Source organism: Bactrocera dorsalis, chromosome 1 (assembly GCF_023373825.1).
Source record: "Bactrocera dorsalis isolate Fly_Bdor chromosome 1, ASM2337382v1, whole genome shotgun sequence".
NCBI classification, from domain to species: Eukaryota; Metazoa; Arthropoda; class Insecta; order Diptera; family Tephritidae; genus Bactrocera; species Bactrocera dorsalis.
Window position 1 is genome coordinate 92,779,457 of NC_064303.1, and position 19,869 is coordinate 92,799,325.

Sequence of the window (19,869 nt, forward strand, 5' to 3'; positions counted from 1 at the left end):
CTGTGATCGCGCGGTATATTTGTGGGCGGCCGGCAGTCGGAGACAGAGCGCACCGGTAGACAGGTGACACTGCCGTCTATAAGAGACCATGTGTGTTTGTATGCGTGTGTGTGTGAACCTTTCCCAAGAAGTTGTCAACAAAAAATCGACCAACATTGTAGTCTGCAGAGCAACGCTGCCAACCAACCAACCAACGAAGCAGCTAACCAGGCAGCCATGCCACCAGCCAGCCAGCCGTTCACTTGCTCACTCATGCAACCCTGGGGCGCAGTTAGCCTAGTCATCTACTACACATTGTATTGACCCTTTGGTCTTGACCATCCACTACTTGTACGTAAGTAAATATGGTGTCTAACTGGCTGACTGACTGGGAACACGGCTGAGCGCTTCGCTGCTTTTTGTTTGTGTTTCATTGGCAACGCGGCGGCGGTATTCTTTAAAGTCGTTTTTTTTTGCACATATCGAGATTCCATGCCCCGATGACGTTATATAAATATACATTGTGTGTTTGTATGTATTAAGAAAAATATTTACATACAACCCTGCTTGGATTGTCAACCAGCGAATTACAAGTTGACCAATGTAGGTAAATATACATAGTACATATGTACCCTGTATATGAATATACAAGTATGCTATATCTATATATGTGTACTTCTATATATGGTATATAGCAGAAAATATTATTTGCAAATATTTTTATACATACATATATATATATAATATGTATGTACATATACACCTGCTTTCATCCTCATGCTCTATTGGTCTTAGTCGCTCGTAACTTCTTAACTTTATGAGATACCGCCGCTCCAATCGGTGTCAACAAGGCTATGATAAGTATACATATACATATGTATGTACGTACTCGTTATGCAGCCACGTCGTTTTCATTCGCTTAAATAGCAATTCGCATTTTTCACTCGTTATGCGTACTAAATGTGCCAATTTCTTCCGACCGGACCGCGGATACCTTAATTATCGTAAATACCGAGATTGTAACTGCGATATCGTATTTGCAATCGACTGTGAATGGCTTACTCCATGGTAATCGCAATGAAATATATATACATACATACATAAAAAATGTATATATGTACATACGTATATACTTGTATGTAAATTTGAGCACGACTAGAACTTTATATTAACATATTTTTTCTTCAGGCGTCTATGGGGCACACCTAGAACCAGAAAACACACAATTTTTTCATACGTTATACCTTTCAAAATAAAAAACTAAAATTTTAAATCGATATCTCAAATATTTTTTACAGCTGCGCTGTAACAGCCTTCTAAGTGTAGCCGCTCAGTTCAACCAGTATCTTCAGTTTATCTTTAAAAGGAGTTCTCAAGACTACATTTTTCGAATTTACTTCAGTGAATACTCGGACAAAGAGTTATCGATACAATGGCCTACTGGAGTTTTGATCTAACCAAAGATCGAATTTGGCAGGCATATAATGAGAATTTTTTCAGTCAAAATCAACTATTTTTAAAAGAAGCCGGATTTTATCAGTTTTTGTGCTTAATTTTGGAAATCTTGGTTTTCAACCGTTGGTCATTGTATGAACAACACCTTCTACATGAGAATTTTTTAGATTCCTTGCACGGAGAAGACAAAAATCGAAAGGGGTCCTTACCAATCCTAAAGGAGCTTTTCGTGTTGCTCAAGGACAGCTTACAAGCCGTATTAGCTTTGCGCGGATATCAAGTGCGGACGTAGCGGAATAGAGACAGTTCCCTTTTGTGCTGGCGGCTTTAAAATCGAGGAAGAGGTGGTCTGGGTTCATCTTCCTTTCCCGGGTCTTTGGCAATATTTGATGCATGGTGAATATCTAGTCAGTTATTGATTTTCTAGACCTAAAGCCACGCTGATAAGGTCCAATTAGTTTGTTGGCGGTGGGCTTTAATCTTTCACACCGTACGCGATGTTGAGGAGCTATCCTACGCAGATTGTGAGGTCTCCTTACACTTAAATTTCAACAAATTCCAAATTCCACAAAGAAGCTGATACATACTCCTTATCTTCACCGTATTTAAATAGCTCGGCCAGAAATTCATCTGCCCCTGTCGCTGTGTTGCAGACCCCCCGACGTGTAATTGCTGAGGCAGGTGCGTAGAATAAGATCCGAGTCAATGCTAAGAGCTCGGAGCGAACGCACGTCTAAAACACCAAAGAAGTGTTATCCGTCTATCACAACATGATTGATGTGATTGGAGGCTTTTCGGCCCGGAGACAGTTATGTAGTTTGATGAATTTTCCTATGCTGGAATCTAGTACTACAATAACCATATTTCGGGCCCCGGCGAAGTTGATCATCCTCAACCCATTTGGGTATGTTTCACCATGGAAGCTGAATTTACCGGCGGTTGTGCCAAAAGTACCTTCTTTTTCCTTAAAGTGGGATATAAAATATCCCTGAGCGGATAAAGAAATAGTTCAGTGTAACATAAAAAAGTCGCAGATATGAATAATATTGTTTTTCAACATAATGCCGACGCTTTTAGAAAAACATTATTTCATTCCTATGCCTTTAAGCCAAAACCTAATGGACGAGTCTATAAATGATACTCTGAGATCACTAAGATAGCATTTTTTAAGTTTGAATTAAGCTAATGATCCTGACAACAAATTTTCTATCCGAAATCCTTAAAAGTGGATCGGAGATATGAAATACAAATGAGGTACATTTGATATTATACATACATACTTGTAGTATACGACTTTCAGCAAGATCTTTTGAAAACCACAGTGTATTCTTGATATAAAAAAAATCATCGAGAACGAATACTAAGTAAGTACATCTTCATTGCGAGGTTCCCTACTTTTTTATGGAAAGAAAACACACAAACTTCAAATTTAATGGCGAATGTTTTTATCATTCAAAAGAACATACTTTGGCATTTATTTTTTGAAGCTACGTCTCAAATGGTCCATCCGTTAAGTCCAATTTTCGATGACATGTTCCTGTATATAATTGAATTATGACCTCATCCTGCCTAAGAAATCTGATTTTTAGTAGCCAAGATCAAAAATTGAAATTTCTGAAATATTTATTCTCTTCATACTCAATTTGAACTCCAGTCTGCCACTCTTACGTATAAAGTTGATGAGTACCCAGTTTTGGCGCTCAATTTTGCACATGTTAACTCCAAAAAAATTAAAAAAAATTTCCTAAACTTTTTTATATTTTCATCAGGCTTTAAAAATTTACAATAATCCTTAAGAATATTCACAAAAAGTCCCCACTCATTATTGATATGTAAAGGCCATACAGCAAAAAGAAATTATCGCATTTCTTTGGAGTTAATTTTAAAATCGGCAACATCTCAAAAATTCCACTGATTTCGAACAATTGATCTCGATACTTGTCGCTTGTCGCAAATATTCGCTTTGAACTCGCCGAAACGCGCCGGCAAGTAAATATTTTGTATGCAATTTTTCAACACATTTGGTGGAGAAAACTAATTATAGTTTTGCACAGCACAAAAACAACAGCAACAAAAGTCGAAACCGAAATCAAGTGCGCGAATGTCATCAGCTAGTTATGCTTTTTTCATGTTGCTTTATGTGATTTTGGGCTGAAAAAATTGCGGATGCAAATTGTAAGGGAAGGCAGTACAGATATACAAAAATATATAATATAAATCATATACTATTTTTAAAAGTGAGCATTAATCAGAAATTTTTTTTTTATATAACTCTGAGGTTTCGAAGATAATTTTTTTTCGGCTTAAAAAAATAAAAAAATTAAATTTTATTAATATTTGTTTAATAAATGAGTTTTTTGGTTTTGGTTAGATTTCATTCTGGTTTATACATAGTATCGGTAACTAAAATAATTTATTTTAAATTAAAAATTTTTTTTTTTTTTAATAATTAATTTTCATCAAGATTTTTCAATTTCCTTTACAGATTCTGGTAGCGAATCAGGCTCACATAAAAGTATTAGGGAAAAAAGGCCTTCGGGTCCATCGGACGGTAAACCGACACGGGTGCGAACGGTCTTGAATGAGAAGCAACTACACACGTTAAGGTAAGTTCCTACATAAATACTTCACAAAAATTCTGAATAAATCCTTAAGAAGATATTTAGTTGAGTTCCGTTCCTTTTTCTGATATGTATCTCCATTTTATACTACAATTTGATGGTCCTATAAGCTTAAGTGACGTTCGATCGGTTTAAATACTATTTTAATGATTAAAACTTTCCACTTCAAAATATATTTGGGAACTTAATATTGTGTGCCGAAGCGTGGTTCCTTCTAGAAACAATGTGGCTTAGCTCAAAATATTGAAAAGAACACCCTGTCACCCATACCAGTCTTATCACAAAGACACTCGATGCTATTGAGACCAAGGTTAGGCACTCTTTGACCAGTCCTGAACGCTCTGTTAATGAGTTCAAGGCTACTGTCGCCGCTCCGTCTTCTATGTGGATGGTCAGTTCTCTGAAGAAGGCTGCACTACGGAGCAGAATATTTACTGCTACCTTAATGGCTGCAACCTTGGCCGGGAAGACGCTGAAAAAGTCAGGAAGTCTGAAAATGGCGTTGATAGAGAGATCCTGACAATAAACCCCTCCGCCAACCTTCCTCAAAGCTTTTACCCATCCATAAAGAAGCTCGCTACATCTCTCCTCCAACGGCTCCTTTCCACACACAACTCCCTCGCCGGTATATTGGTAGAGTAGGGGTCGTCAGAGTTCGGTTTGGCTACTCCACGATCCAAGTGATTCGGTATGAAGTCAAAGTTAGTGAGGATTTCTGGAAAACAATAACCAGAAAGTCTGAAACTGGAGTTGATATAGAGATCCTGACAATAAACCCCTCCACCAAGCTTTGATCCATCTGTGAAAAAGCTCGCCGCACCTCTTCTCCAACGACTTCTTCCCACCGACAACTCTTTCGCCGATGTATGGGCAGAGTACGAGCCATCAGAGTTTGGTTTGGCGACTCCATGATCTAAGTCATCTGATATGAAGTCAATGTGAGTGAGGAGTTCCGAGCAAAGCGCTTTAATCCATAAAAATTTGCTTAGGTCCTTTCTTTATAATTCCGTTCTCTCACCTGTCTAAAAATATGAGATCCGAGATGTTTTTTCCTTGATCTGTCAAAGGCGGAACATTCGAGGATGAAGTGTTGAGATGATTCTAACTCATCTTCCAAACAGTTGACACAATTGGCAAACGACTGGACTTTGCTGAGAACGAACTGTTGGGATTTACCCTTGGCCAGGAGGATCTTGTATAGCTACTTGGAGTTGACCAACGCCTGCTGAGCTAATTTGACGTCCGACAGTTTGCCGTTGATTTTTCCCCTTTCTTACCAAACCGCTCAAAATACCCAGAAAATTATTAATTTTAACTTATCTACTGGCAGTATCATCTTTCCTTTGTATGTAACTCTTCGACTCTATCTTCATATAGTGTCTGATTCTACTCTACGAATCTTCCAAATGACCTAAAGACTAAGTTAATAATGTTGGGATTGTAAATAAAAACTCTTTGATAGACCTCTTCCTTCATCTATCATTATTATGATCGCTTCACATTTGATGGAAAACTTAGCTCAGGCCAAAACCCCCACTTTTTCCTTAAAAGAATCGAGCTCTCTCTCCAGTATTTTTCATCCAACTAATCCAACCATTTCTCTTCTTACTTGCAGAACCTGCTACAATGCTAATCCGCGACCTGATGCGCTCATGAAAGAGCAGCTGGTGGAGATGACTGGTCTATCGCCACGCGTCATACGAGTCTGGTTTCAGAACAAACGCTGCAAAGACAAGAAGAAAACCATACAAATGAAACTGCAAATGCAACAGGAGAAGGTATGTACAATTCAAGAAGCTGCCGCGAGTATTAACCGCCTAACAAGGGCTTTAAATGGAGCTTAATTGATGAAAGTTTCTCTTTGCTTTGCGTTTATAGGAGGGACGAAAGCTCGGCTATGGCGCCATGCAGGGCATACCGATGATAGCGAGTTCGCCGGTGCGCCACGATTCGCCATTGAATTTGCAGGGCATCGATGTGCAAACATATCAGCCGCCATGGAAGGCCTTATCCGACTTCGCGCTGCATGCGGACTTGGACAGCAACGGTGCGATCAATACGCACACGCCCGCGTTCCAGCAACTCGTCAATCAGGTGGGTGCCACACAATTACGATTACACGTCAGTGCTTTGACTAAATTTGTACTTTTTTATCTCCTTCTCTTTAACAGATGCACGGTTACGATCTCAATGGCATGCCGCCGTTGCCGCCGCATCAACAGCAAGGACCACATCCGCCACCGCCCGGTCAACAAATGAACGGACCACCCATTGGTAGCATGGACTCGGGCATCACATCACATCATCACCCGGACAGCACTGACTCATATGTGACCTATCTGGAGAGCGATGACAGTATGCAAGGCAGTCCGTAGAAAAGCATGTGCAAACGTATCTAATTTGCTCTTCTTCTTCTTCTCGTTCTTGTCGATCCAAAAAAAAAATTGAAAAAAAAACAAAAAAAAAATTACAAAAACAGAGTCCAAACTGGCTTTGACACCAACATCGTCAATGTCTTTGTCAATGTCATCATCTTCATCGCTATCATCTGCATCGACATCGGCGGCCACCTCAATCGCTTCGCCACCATCAGCCTCGAACACGGCCGGTGCACTTTTGGGTAGTGCCGCCGCAGCAGCTGGCGCTCTAGGCGGTCTTGGTGTCGGTGGTGTTGTAGCAGCGGCTTGTGCGCTCAATCCCGGACTCGCTTTGGGCGGCATGGCAGTGGCCGGCGGTGGTGGTGGTAGTGTTGGTAATGGCAGTCTTGGTGTTGGCAACACGGCGAGCTGTGGACAAGCGCAGTCTGCTACGGAGCAGTTGATGCAAATGTTGCAAAAGGTGACGGCTTCGCCAACGCACGCGGTGCTGTGAAGGATGTACGAGGAGTTCTGTCGTCAAGCCGGAACTCAGTGATGCGTGCGCAATGGGGCAAATGTGCAATTTTACGGGCAGCGGAGGAGCAGTTGGTATGCGGAAGATGTAGAACGCAGTTAGACGAAGTGTGTGTTTGACTAGTAGCCAGTGCGTGTAGCGCCTCATAAGAAAAATGTTGAGCACGTGGCACCAATAAAGCTCTTCTAGTGAAAGCTCCGAGTCGCGGAAGAGTCAAAAAGCTGCAGTGTGTTGGCTTATTGTAAGACAATTTGCTGAAATCTCAACCAAAAAACTTGTATAACGGTTTTTATGAAATTTTTGAATAAATTTAAAAAACACTTACCTTTATTTGTCGTTAAAATTTTTGTAAATTGCGTTACAAAATGCCCACATTGCCACTAATCTAAGTATTGTTACTTTCACTTATTAATTGTTGTATTATTTTTGCAAAATTTTAAAGTTTAATTTTCAAAAAAAAAAATTAATAATAAAATTCATGTGAATAGTTTAGAAACTTTCAAAGAAAATTTGCACGCAGGCATTCAAAAATGGCTGCAAATGCAAACGGAAATGCTCACTCACTTAAAAAGTTCTTTTATTAAAGGAAAAAAATTATTATTCTTAAAAATTAAATAATTATTATTAATGTAATTATAAAAAACACAAAACAAAAACAACAAGCTGCAACTAAAACCAAAAGCAAAATAAATACTTATAGGGAATTAGAAGTTTGTAAAAGTATGAGCATTCATATATCCTAAATAACTGTATATACTTATGTAAGTACTTAATGCATAAATTTAGAAAGGACGTAATTAAACACAAATTTATGATAATTAAATTTCTATTTAAACTAAACAACAACAAATACATAAATTAAAACTAAAAGTGAAAATAAAAAATAATTCAAGAATTGCTGCAACAAAAAATAAAATAATTTGAGAAGAATACAATTTGAGCAAAAATACAACTCTGCAGAACAGCAAAAAGCGGTAGGTCAAGCAAAATTGCGGTAAAAACATATTTGGATGTGTGTACATATGTTTGTATAGTATATATTTGGGATTACAAATATTTTCGATTTTTCGAAATTCGAAATAAATTAAAAAAAAAAATAATCATAAAAATTTTTAAAAATATTACAAATTTTCTCTAATTCTGAGTTTTTACATTTTTCGAAATTAATTTCCACAAATTAACCAAAAAAAATTCTTAAAGTTCGAATTTTATTTTATGAACTAAGAAAAACAATAAATTAATTTAAAGATATATTTTTTGTAATTCAGAAATTTCATGTTTTTCGAAATTAATTTTTATAAATTAACAAAAACAACGCATATGTAAAGTTCAAAATTTATTTCATAAATTAAAAATTTCGAAAATATACTTTTCTTTATTTCTGAGCTTTCATGTTTTCAGAAAGTAATTTTCACAAAGTAACCAAAAACAAAACGCTTAATGTTCGAAATTTATATTGTAAATTAAAAAAAATATTTTTCTGTAATTCTCAGTTTTCACGTTTTTCGAAACTAATTTTTACAAATTAACTAAAAAAAAACAATTAAAATTCGAAATTAATTTTTTAATTAAAAACAAATTGTAAAAAATTTTTAAATATATTTTCTGTGATTCTGAATTATAGAAAAATGTATTTTCAAAATTTTTATTCTGAAAATTATATATATGTATAATTATATGAAAAATATTTTTTAAATTGGTTCTGTTAATTTTTAAGAATTAATTTCGATATTTTTACCTTTATCAAAATTAATTCTTACAAATTAACAGAAACAATTTAAAAAATATTTTTCCAGAGCTCTGAATTTTTAGGTTTCTTTTTTGCAACTAAAAGTTTCCAAAATAATTTTCAAAATAAAAATTTTAAAAATACATTTTTCTATAATTCTAAGATTTTAAGTTTTTCGAAATTATTTTTTACAAATTAACAAAAAAAAATAAAAATTTATTTTTCCAAAACTCTGAATATTCACGTTTCTTTGTTTGCAACTAAAAAAAATTTCAAAAATGATTTTCAGTATAAAAATATTATTAAAAGAAACTACAAAAAATCTGGAAAAATAAAATTTAAAAGAAAATTAAATATTACATTTTTCTGTAATTCTCAGTTTTTCCGTTTTTCGAAATTAAGTTTTACAATTTATCCAAAAAAATCGCTTGAAGTTCGAATGTTCTTTTTTGTGAATTAAAAAAAAATTTTCAAAATATAATTTTCCGAAACTCTGTGTTTTCATGTTTTCCCGAAATAGTTTCTACAAATTAACAAAAAATAAATAAATTTTCACTTTTCGTTTTGCAACTACAAATTTTTCTAATCTAATTTTCAGAATACAAATTTTACTCAAAAAAATTAACTACAAAAAAATTGAAAAACAAAATTTTACCTATAAAAAACCAAAAATTACATATATGTTTATACATATGTACGCACATATTTGTTTGGATTCAAAAACATTTTGAAATTCGAAATTAATTTTTTTTAATTTAAAAAAATATTATATATGTATAAAATTATAAAAAATAGATTTTTTAACATACTGATTTTTTAAGTTTTTCAAATTAACAAAAAAAAAGTTATACAAATTTTTTTTTGAAATTCGAAATTAATTATTTTGAATTAAAAAATATTTAAAATGACAAAAAAATATATATATTTTTTTTTTAATTCTGATTTTTTAAGTTTTTCAAATTAAAAAAAAATTAAAAATTTAGGTTTCCAAAGCTTTGAATTTTCATGTTTCTGTTTTTTTTATAACCAGAAAGTTATGAAAAATAGTTTTCACAATAAAATTTTTATTTTTAAATAGAAAAACCACAAATTCGAAATTTATTTTGTGAAGTAAAAAAAATGTAAAAATTTTAGAGATTTCAAAATAAATTCTTTTAACGTTTTTTTTTTGTAGTTCACAAAAATATTCAGAAATAATTTTCCAAATAGAAATTTTAATTCAAAAAAATATATTCTTTTAACTTGTTTTTGTGGATCCATAAAATTATCAGAAATAATTTTAATAAAAATTTTACTTCAAAAAAATAAAAAAATAAAGCTAAATTTTGCCTATGCTTATTGTATGTATGTATGTACATTAATATTTGATTTTAAAAACAGTGACAAATTTCAAAATTCGAAACTAATTTTTTTACTTAAAAAGAAGTAAAAACATTAAAAAAAATATATTTTTTTCTAAAAATAATTTCCGAAAATATTTTTTTTTTCAATTTATTTGGCATAAAAAGAATATATAATATAAAAAATTTTGTGAAAAACTAATTTATCTAAAATACTAGAAAAAAATAATAATGTAAAACTTAAATTTATTTCGCATGAAAAAAGTATATAATATAAAAATTTTGTGAAAAATTAATTTATCTAAAATACTAGAAAAAATTTCTAATTTATTCAAAAAAATTTCATAAACAAGAAATAATAAAAAAATATATATTTAAAAAAATTATTAAAAGAAATTTATTAAAAAAAAAAATTAATTAAAAAAATTATTAATTATAAAATTATTATTTAAAAAACCAAAAAAATAATTTAAAAAATTTTAGATTTCCAATACATAGCTACATATATACAAGCATATGTACATTTTGCCGCAATTTTTACAGAGCACCGTTCTTTGCTGTGAAAATATTCGCACGAAAGTGCCATTCAAATGTTAACTAAACACGCAGCATTAGAAAAAAGAATAAAAGTCTTTATAAATATACACTGTAAATTAAAAAAAAAAACACAAAAAAAACACATTTATGTAATATAGCTAAAGAACATACATAAGTAAGTAAATAAAAAAATGATTGTATATAGTATGATAAATAGGAACTTAACAGAAATTGTAACTATTAACGTTATAACTAACTAAACAATAAATATTAAAATGATTATGACAGAAATAAATTTAAATAAAAAATTGTTAGTTTTTAGTTATTTCAGTATGTGAAACAGTTGTATTATGCATTGTGAGAAATAAAGTAAAAAAATATAAATAATTAAAAAAACATTGGCAGAATGCTGCAGGAGCGTGAAGATATGTATGTTGCTTTTACAGGCTGCCAACAACAAAGCGGCACACAAGCAGCGCTTGCAAGGCCAGCATTTTCTCTTTGCTATGAAGGAAGGCAACCAATACAAACTAAATTAAAATAAATTTAAAAAAATAATAAAAATGTAACACTGTAATTAATTTTAGTATTCATAGAAAATGTTTGAAAATTATAAAAATGAATGAAAAACAAAAAAGCAAATAAACAAAATATTATTACAATATTGAAATTGAGTTGTGTTGCTATTTGAACTTTTTTTTTACTGAGGGTTTCAACAATAAGTACTCTGGAAGTTTATTTCAAACTAAGGTACTACGATAAGAAAGAAAGGGAGATGGTCCATTTTTTTCGAAGGGGCAGCAGACGGGCATTAAAGGGAGCGAAGAGCGAGCTGAGGAGAGCTTCTCTTAAAAATTTAGACCTAAATTAGATCTGGACTGCCTGATTGTCAAAAAGAATTATCAAACAAAAAGCTGAACATTATCATCAAAAACGAATGGCTTATGTTCGAATTTAAATGTTTTGGACTCGTAATGAATAGAGAGATACTCGAAAATCCTCCCACACCCCATTTCAACACCCTCACTTAGGAGAAAAAATCATTTTGACGATTTTTTTCTCAAAAACCGGCGATTTGAGACACATTTTTAATTTTTAAAATTTCTGGGTAAACCCAAATCTAATTTTTCTTTAATAAAAATATGCCCTATGCGATTCTGCAAATTTCGGCATTTTTAGATTTTCTCTAGAATCAGTAGTTTAGAAGTTATAAGCATTTTTACATTCGTTTGTATTCGGCGGCTGCTTGCTCCATGCTCCTGGTCGCCTGGTAGAAATCTGAGATTTTGGCACCAAATTAAATGCAATTTTCTGCAGCGGCGGCGGGTGCACTGCAAATTTGCGCGGTGGGTTTAGCATACGCAAAGGGGCAAAATTGGGAACACGGATGCGGCCATATATATACAATGCTTGGAAACCGGAACAGGTCCTTGACCGGAAATGAAATTACAGTACCATACTTCCGGCCCGAAGTCCCAATCGGAAGTCACATGCCGGAAACAAGGGTGAAAAGTTGAGTTCCGTTTGGCAACATCCGGGCCAAGCAGCATCCGTTTCCGGATTATGGCTTCCTGTTGGGACTTCGGGCCGGAAGTTAACTGCCGTCATTTCATTTCCGGTCCCGGGCTGTATATGTCCCGCATCCGTGTTCCCAATTTTGCCCCTTTGCGTATGCTACAAATTTGCAGTGCACCCGCCGCCGCTGCAGAAAAATTCCATTCAATTTGGTGCCAAAATCTCAGATTTCTACCAGGCGACCAGGAGCCTGGAGCAAGCAGCCGCCGAATACAAACGAATGTAAAAATGCTTATAACTTCTAAACTACTGGCTGTAGAGAAAATCTAAAAATGCAGAAATTTGCAGAATCGCTTGGGGCATATTTTTATCAAAGAAACAATAAATTTGGACTTACCCAGAAATTTATAGAATTAAAAATGTGTTCCAAATCGCCGGTTTTTGAGGAGAAAATCGTCAAAATGGCGCAAATCGCCGATTTTTAAAGAAATTAGGCTTTAAATACCATAGCATTTTGATTACATTAATTATTAAGGCAGCGGGTTAAAGCTTAGTAACTAAAACACTAGGGTTACAAGAAAAAATTGTGCTCCTCGATTTGTTTCATTTCATTTCAAACATTCAACCAAATCCTTCAATTGCGCAGATCAGTCCTTCATTTGCGAAGCTGAGAATATCTGGAGTAATAATAAGGGCTCGTTTTTATCAGAATTCTACAAAAAATCTCGTAAGAAATTCCTTTACAGCATGTAATCACGTTCCATACCAAATTAAGTAAGCTCGATAGCTCCAAAACTGAAAGACTAGCTCTCGTAACTATATACTAACTGGACATGGTTAAATCCATTCAGCACGTCATGCGGATCATGAGTTGTTTTTCGTTGTTGTTTTCACAATTCTACATCATAATGGTTTGAATTAAAATATCCAAAAGCAAAACGGATAAAAACTGAAATTTCAATCAATGACTTACTTTTAGGCACTGGATTTAGTTTCGTGGTGACGACTAAATTTCATCTTTTTCTTCAACAAATTAACCAATTTACAACTTTTATGTTCAAAAATATGGAGCTAAGCAAATCTCTTTTAATTATAAAAATAAGAATAAAATATTTTCTTTACCAACTTCCCTTTATTGTTTCGCTTCCACACCATTCCTATATTATTTATTTTTTTACATCAAAACACTGTCAGCTGACAACAAGCGTTGCCACTCAAAACAAATTATAATAAAAGTGTTTGTTTATTTACATTATTGCTGACTTAAACACTAACAACATTTCAGGAAATGCCTAAAAAAGTTATAAATATTTCATATAAAGCTGTTTTAATCAATTTGTAGCTTTTGTGCTATTCTCTCTGCACAATTTTGCAGAATAATTGAACTCAAAAACAAAACATTTTTTGAGTAATACAAAAAACTAACATCTGGCAGCACAAATTCGTTCCAAGCACACCATCCTCCAGCTGAAATGTGCAGCTAATCAGAAAATTGTTATTTAACAACATAAATCACTAAAGTATTGAATTAAAAACGCTAAAACATGTCAATTGTGAAACGTGTGCAGGTAAGTGTTTATAAGAAACTCAAAATTACATTATTAATTGTTAATATACGCTTGCAGCAATGGGCAACCTTTGCGAGAACTTGGTACGTCTATGATTGCACCTGGCAAAATCCCTTCGAGTCGGCGCTGCTAATAAAGACACATTTAATGGGATTGCACAAGCCCATCTATCATCCAATGAGTGAGTAAAGCCGTTTTATAAATATTAATGTTAAAGCCGGTGGCTTATCAGTGTTTCGCCTATGCGCATTTAATTCTGATTTTTACATTACCGGTAAACGTAATTTCTTCTAAGTGGCTTGGTTTCTTACAAAAATGACTTCCAATATTTTCGTATATTTATTTACAAATGCTAAAGCTTACTAAGTGAATTAGTTTGAAACCCTTGGTAAATATTAAATGTTACTTTTCAATTCATAATCAATTAATGCGCTTTAATTTTAGGGTGACACTGATTTTCGGCTTTAACTTTAAGGGTACTCAAGTATAGCACAATTTTACACTTCTGCACTTCCAGATGACTGTGGTGATCATGTTGTTTGCATCAATACCAAAGAAATTGCGCTGCCCGGTGATGAGTGGATTAAGCGCGTTTACTTCCATCACACTGGCTATCCAGGTGGTGCTTCATGGACCCTAGCGTGGCAATTGCACGAAAAGGATGCCACAATGATTATCAAGAAAGCTGTTTACAATGCGATGCGTGGCAATTTACAACGTAGACACACCATGCAGCGATTACATTTGTTCGCCGATGATCAGCTGCCGGAAGAGATACTAGAAAACATAACAAATCAAATTAGAACACCGAGAGAAGTGCCACAACGTCTGGATCATATCGATAAGGAGACGCTGGAGAATTTCCCATCTATTATGGATTATCCAAAAGATTATGTTTTGCGTTAATAAGTGGAAGTGTGTTTAGTAATGTTTACTATTAAATAAAGTTGAATTGTAAAAAATAAAGAGATGTTAAGTCGCTTACATGGAATATATGCAATAATCATTAATTAAAGTAGACTGAACACATATCGTCAAGTTAAATGCAAATGAACACAGCGTTGCGAGTTTTTTCAAAAAAAACTTCGTTAATAGTCATGTTTTTAATTCCGATTTTGATTATGTCTTTTTTTAGTTGTTATTACCGGATTGACAAAGAATTAATTTCAATATTATAATATAAATTTAAAAATGAAATTGTTTGAGAATTAAAATTTTTTCATACTTCGTGTTCTGCCATTTATATATTTTGAAAAGGAAAATTATTTTTAATTTTTAATCTGATTATTGAATTGAGATAAATATTTTCATATCCGGTGTTTGAAAGTATGAGATTAAAACTTTGTATGTCAGATATATTATAGATTTTTTATGTTTTTTTTTCTTTCCGATAAAGTTATGAAATGATAATACGTTATTTCCCTTGTTTAAGTCTCATAATGTCGGAAAGTATCTCAATTTTTTAGAAATTAATTTTGCTACTTAACAATCATTATTTATCACAGTTCTTTAAATGTGAAATCGATAGGTTATCGATAACTGTTTTTTAATATCTGGTTTCGCTGCTGTCTGGTTACACTGACAGTTGTAAGGTTTATTTTTACTGTGTCATTTGTATTTGTTTTGCTTGGATTATTCCATTACGCTTTGCACATTATTCGTGAAGAAATCTTCAGATATCTAAGTGGGAGTCTTTATTTTTCAACACATTAATAAAGGAAAAGGTGATTTCATTCTCTTTTGTGAACAAAAAAGCAAAAAAATATTTAACATACTAATTTAAACTCATACTTACATATATATTTATATATAAATGTGTTCCTGCTGAACGTATATAAGTTGCATTTAACAACTCCGACGTCAGCAGTTTCGATAAGATTGGCAATATTTATTACATTTTTACGAAGCAGATTAAAACTTCAAGTAGCACGTACTTATATATTTATTAAACTGAAATTACTCCACTTCCAGCAAACACACGTTCAGTTAGCACTCATCGACGCATTCTCCAACAACCTTTCGCCAGTAGCAGTTCACTGATTTACGCTCAACAGCAACGCAATATGGGTCGTTTAAGTAAAGTAGATCCCAGCTCTTATTCGGAGCCCGAGCGCATTGTTACCAAACATAGCGCCTTCAAATGGACCGTCGATTTTACAAATACAAAGCTGTTGGGCAGTGTAACGCATCAATTTAATGTGTTGGAAGCAAACTTACCGGCTATTGTAAGAATCGGATTATCTGTCGCATTTTTTCTTTATCTATATTTGATATTCACTTTCTCTCTGTGTACAGCTGTTGGATGTACGTGACATCAGCATAAAGAATGCATCTATACTCTGCAGTGGGGGCTCAGCCATACCCATCAACTACTTTATCAGTGATCCAGTGGATGATATTGGTGCCAAGTTGACATTGGAGTTACCGGAGGGTACTGCTAAGGGAGAGTAAGTAATAAATTTAAGATTTTGAAAGAATTTAAATTAGCGCAGAGATAGTAGCAAATATTTTGTCGATTAACACGCAATTGTTGCCAAGTAAAAATTATCTTTATTACTGGGTAGACCTAAATTTATAAATCATTCTGTGGTAAATTACAAACCAAATTGCTTATCGCTTTCAATACCTAAGCAAAACGTGGTCATTTATTATTAGTACACATGTAACGGAGTGTGCAATGCAGATAGTGAAATAATTTAACATTACGCTGTAAAAAATATTATTCAATTATTGTTTTTTTTCCATCAGTCTACTCGTACGCATCGACTATGAAACTTCCAATCGTGCTAGCGGTCTGCAATGGCTCACACCCGAGCAAACACTGGGCAAGCAACATCCATACCTTTTCAGTCAGTGTCAAGCGATTCACGCACGTTCCGTATTGCCATGCCAAGATACGCCCGCCGTAAAATTCACCTACGAAGCTACAGTAGAACATCCAAAAGAATTGACTGCTCTGATGAGTGCTTTAGTCGAAAAGAAGGAAACCGGTGTAACCAAATTCAAGCAGGAAGTACCCATACCAGCTTATTTGTTGGCTATAGCAATCGGCGATTTAGTTTCGCGTCCACTCGGTCCCCGTTCCAATGTCTGGGCTGAAGCTGGTGTTGTGGAAGCTGCCGCGGAAGAGTTCTCTGAAACGGATAAAATGTTGAAAACCGCATCGGATATTTGTGGACCCTATGTGTGGAAGCAATACGACTTGCTCGTGATGCCGCCATCCTTTCCTTTTGGTGGTATGGAAAATCCCTGTCTAACTTTTGTAACGCCAACAGTGTTGGCTGGTGACAAGTCTTTGGCTGATGTGGTGGCGCACGAGATTGCGCACAGTTGGACGGGTAATCTAGTAACAAACAAAAACTTTGAGCATTTCTGGTTGAATGAGGGCTTCACGGTCTTTGTGGAGACGAAAATCGTGGGACGCCTGCAAGGCGATAAGGAACGCGACTTTCACATGTTGCGCAATCTGACTGAGCTGAGAGAGTGTGTAAGTACACAATAGGTATTTAGATAGTTTAATATGTATATACAAAATTTATAAAATAAATCGTTAATTCTACGACAATTTAAACTTAGATACGCACCCAATTGGCCAACAGCCCTGAACTCACTAAGCTGGTGGTGGATCTTTCCAACTGTGGACCAGACGATGCTTTCTCCAGCGTACCCTACAACAAGGGCTCTACATTCTTACGCTACATTGAAGATTTGCTGGGAGGACCAGAGGTCTTCGAGCCATTCCTACGTAGTTACTTGCAAAAGTACGCCTATAAATCGGTTGTGACTGATGATTTCAAAAGTGCCTTATATGACTACTTCAATAATACCGATAAAAAGGATAAGCTAACCGAAATCGATTGGGACTTGTGGCTTAGCCATGAGGGTATGCCACCAATAATACCAAAGTGAGCACACAAGCTTCAAAGTATATGTAAAACTTCAATAATACAATATTTCCGTTAAAACACTTTCAGATTCGATGAAACACTAGCTGCTGTTTCACAACAATTAGCAAAATTGTGGAGCACCAAGTCCACTACTGAGTTACGCGCAGACTCTGATATAACTAAACCAATTTCTTCACATCAACTAATCGATTTCCTAGGCAAATTAATCGAAAGCAGTGAAATTGTTGATTTGAATGCGGAAAAAATCGAATTCCTAGAGAGCACTTACAAGCTAAAGGACACCAAAAATTCCGAGGTGCGTTTTCGGTTTTTGCGTTTAGTTATTAGAGCGCGCTTACTGCAACGTATCGATGAGATTATTGCATTTGCCAACTCCAATTTCCGCATGAAATTCTGTCGGCCCATTTATCGTGACTTGGGACAATGGCCGGAGGCTAAACCTATTGCGATTGAAAGCTTCGAGAGTGTCAAGAATCAAATGATGGCGGTTTGTGCGCACACCATCGAGAAGGATTTGGGCTTGAAATAAGCATTTATTAGCTTCTTACTTTTTTATAAATCGTTAAACTAATGTATTAACCGGACGCATAATATTTTTTTTATTAAACAAAGTGTTTAACCTAAAAAAAAATGTAATTTTTCTCAAGATGTGGTGTTGAAATTCTTAAAAAAAAAAAAGAGTATTAATGTACGTAAAGTAAGTACCTGTTGGTGTTCGAAGCTCTTAATGGTGGGAGTTTCTATAAAATAAAACTATGTTTTGTATAAAAAGCAGCTTGAGACGCTGTTCCCCCCGTCGATTGTAAAGCTTTTTGCGCGCGCACTTTTTGATATTAGTGTTTTATTAAAAAATAAGCAAAACTACGATTATAACAAGATGATTTTCTCTTCCATGCTTAGCCATCATTATTTTACTGATTTTCTTAATTTTTTTTTTGCTTTATTTTTGCGGCTGTTTGCTAGTGTTCTTTTCGTATGTGTGTTTGTTTACTCTTACTTTGTCAAACGTCACAAAATCAGTGTTGTCGGCTAGCATTTCATTGTATTCATGATTTATTTTTTTTCTTTTAATCATAATGGTTCAATGTTTTTTTTGTTGCTTTATATGTTTTTGTTGCAGTGTTTTTTCGTTCATTGTTTTTTTCTTCTTATTTTTATTTAAATTTCTTTTTATACTTTTATAATTGTTTCAAGTTACATTTGTTCTTCTAATATCAAATATTATAACTACCGGCTGCAGGATATTTTCCAAAAAAAATATATATATTATTTTAATTATTTGGATGTATACATTTATGAATGATTTTACAGTTTCTTGTTTTCTTTTTTTTTTGTTTTCATTTAATTGATTTTATATTTCTTATTTGTTCGCTTAATTACTGCAAATGATTTATTTATTTAATAGTTTCGCAAATTTGTTTTCGAATTACTTATTTGTTTTTTTTTATGTGCCTACAATTTTGTTTCGAATTCTGACTTTTTTGTGCCTATATGCTTTCAAAACCCTAACTTCGTTTAAACGTACATGTACATATGTATGTACATACATACATATTTATTTCTTTATTTATATATCGACGTAGTTACTACAAATGTTGCTGCTGAGGGTTTGCTTGAATGCCTTCGTGCATATTGTTACATACATATGTACATACAAATTTGTTGCTGCATTGAAGTCTAGAGATAAGTGCGCTTGCACTTGAAAATTGAATTGAAAGAGGGAGAGTATTTTCCAAATGCAAGGCAGTGGGTTTGTAGGAAATTTATTGCAGAATTGGGTGAATTTCTCTTAAAAGTAAAAGTAAAATAATAATTTGTAATAATAATAAATTAAAAATAATATTTTGCATTCCATAAAAATAAATAAAAATATAAAAGAATTAACCTAAATAGAAAAGTCAATCATTTCCAGAATTTCAAAATTACAAAAATTAAAACTGAAATTGCGAAACTTCTTTTTTCTTTTTTTTTTTGCTTTTGTATTTTTTAAAAATTATTTAAAAGTTTTAAAATCAGAAAGAAGATACTAAAGTTGTATTTTAGTCCCATAAAATAATTTTAAAGTATTTATTTTGTGTAAAAAAATTATTATAATATATTTAAAGCTATTAAACCTAAATAAAAAATGTAAAAAATAATAAGTAAAAAAAAAAAAACAATGAGAACTATAAATAAATATGTAACATTAAAACAAAGGCATTGAATTTTATTTTGTTACAATTAAATAATAATTCATAATTATTTAAAATAGTTTTGAGTTTATAAAAAATAATAATGATTTTAAATTGCAAAATTGGAATTTTTTCGAAATGAAATTTTATTTTA

At 33.4% G+C, this 19,869-nt stretch overlaps 2 protein-coding genes across 5 annotated transcripts in view; both read left to right on the plus strand.

The window, feature by feature from the left end:
- Nucleotides 1–8,246, plus strand: part of LOC105223506 (insulin gene enhancer protein isl-1) — a 92,159-nt gene extending 83,913 nt beyond the window's left edge. Inside the window, exons 5-9 of one of the 2 annotated variants that reach the window (XM_049446846.1) lie at nt 3,920–4,040; nt 5,671–5,833; nt 5,934–6,149; nt 6,227–6,410; nt 6,535–8,246. In XM_049446846.1, coding sequence (XP_049302803.1) covers nt 3,920–4,040; nt 5,671–5,833; nt 5,934–6,149; nt 6,227–6,410; nt 6,535–6,926 — 1,076 coding nt within the window. In that variant the 3' untranslated portion in view covers nt 6,927–8,246. The remainder of the gene's footprint in view (nt 1–3,919; nt 4,041–5,670; nt 5,834–5,933; nt 6,150–6,226; nt 6,411–6,534) is intronic. The other variant, XM_049446845.1, reaches the window with a different exon arrangement.
- A 5,233-nt stretch (nt 8,247–13,479) lies between these two features.
- LOC105223505 (39S ribosomal protein L13, mitochondrial) lies at nt 13,480–18,175 on the plus strand. Of its 3 annotated transcripts, XM_049446842.1 has the most exons (7): nt 13,480–13,636; nt 13,694–13,817; nt 15,608–15,861; nt 15,932–16,083; nt 16,385–17,123; nt 17,213–17,541; nt 17,611–18,175. In XM_049446842.1, the coding sequence occupies exons 1-7, from the start codon at nt 13,613–13,615 to the stop codon at nt 18,071–18,073; spliced, it is 2,085 nt and encodes a 694-aa protein (XP_049302799.1). In that variant the 5' UTR covers nt 13,480–13,612; the 3' UTR covers nt 18,074–18,175. The 3 variants fall into 3 exon arrangements, with proteins under 3 accessions (XP_049302799.1, XP_049302801.1, XP_049302800.1); XM_049446843.1 differs by lacking the exons at nt 13,480–13,636; nt 13,694–13,817 and adding an exon at nt 15,203–15,360; XM_049446844.1 differs by lacking the exons at nt 15,608–15,861; nt 15,932–16,083; nt 16,385–17,123; nt 17,213–17,541; nt 17,611–18,175 and adding an exon at nt 14,154–14,602.
- Nucleotides 18,176–19,869: the final 1,694 nt, after the last annotated feature.

What these genes read in the sequence shown, in the direction of transcription:
- LOC105223505 (XM_049446842.1), top strand. Translation starts at nt 13,613, where the DNA reads ATGTCAATTGTGAAACGTGTGCAG. An exon ending in CAATTGTGAAACGTGTGCAG is followed by an intron (nt 13,637 to 13,693) that starts GTAAGTGTTTAT and finishes ATACGCTTGCAG; the next exon opens with CAATGGGCAACCTTTGCGAG. An exon ending in TGACTGAGCTGAGAGAGTGT is followed by an intron (nt 17,124 to 17,212) that starts GTAAGTACACAA and finishes ATTTAAACTTAG; the next exon opens with ATACGCACCCAATTGGCCAA.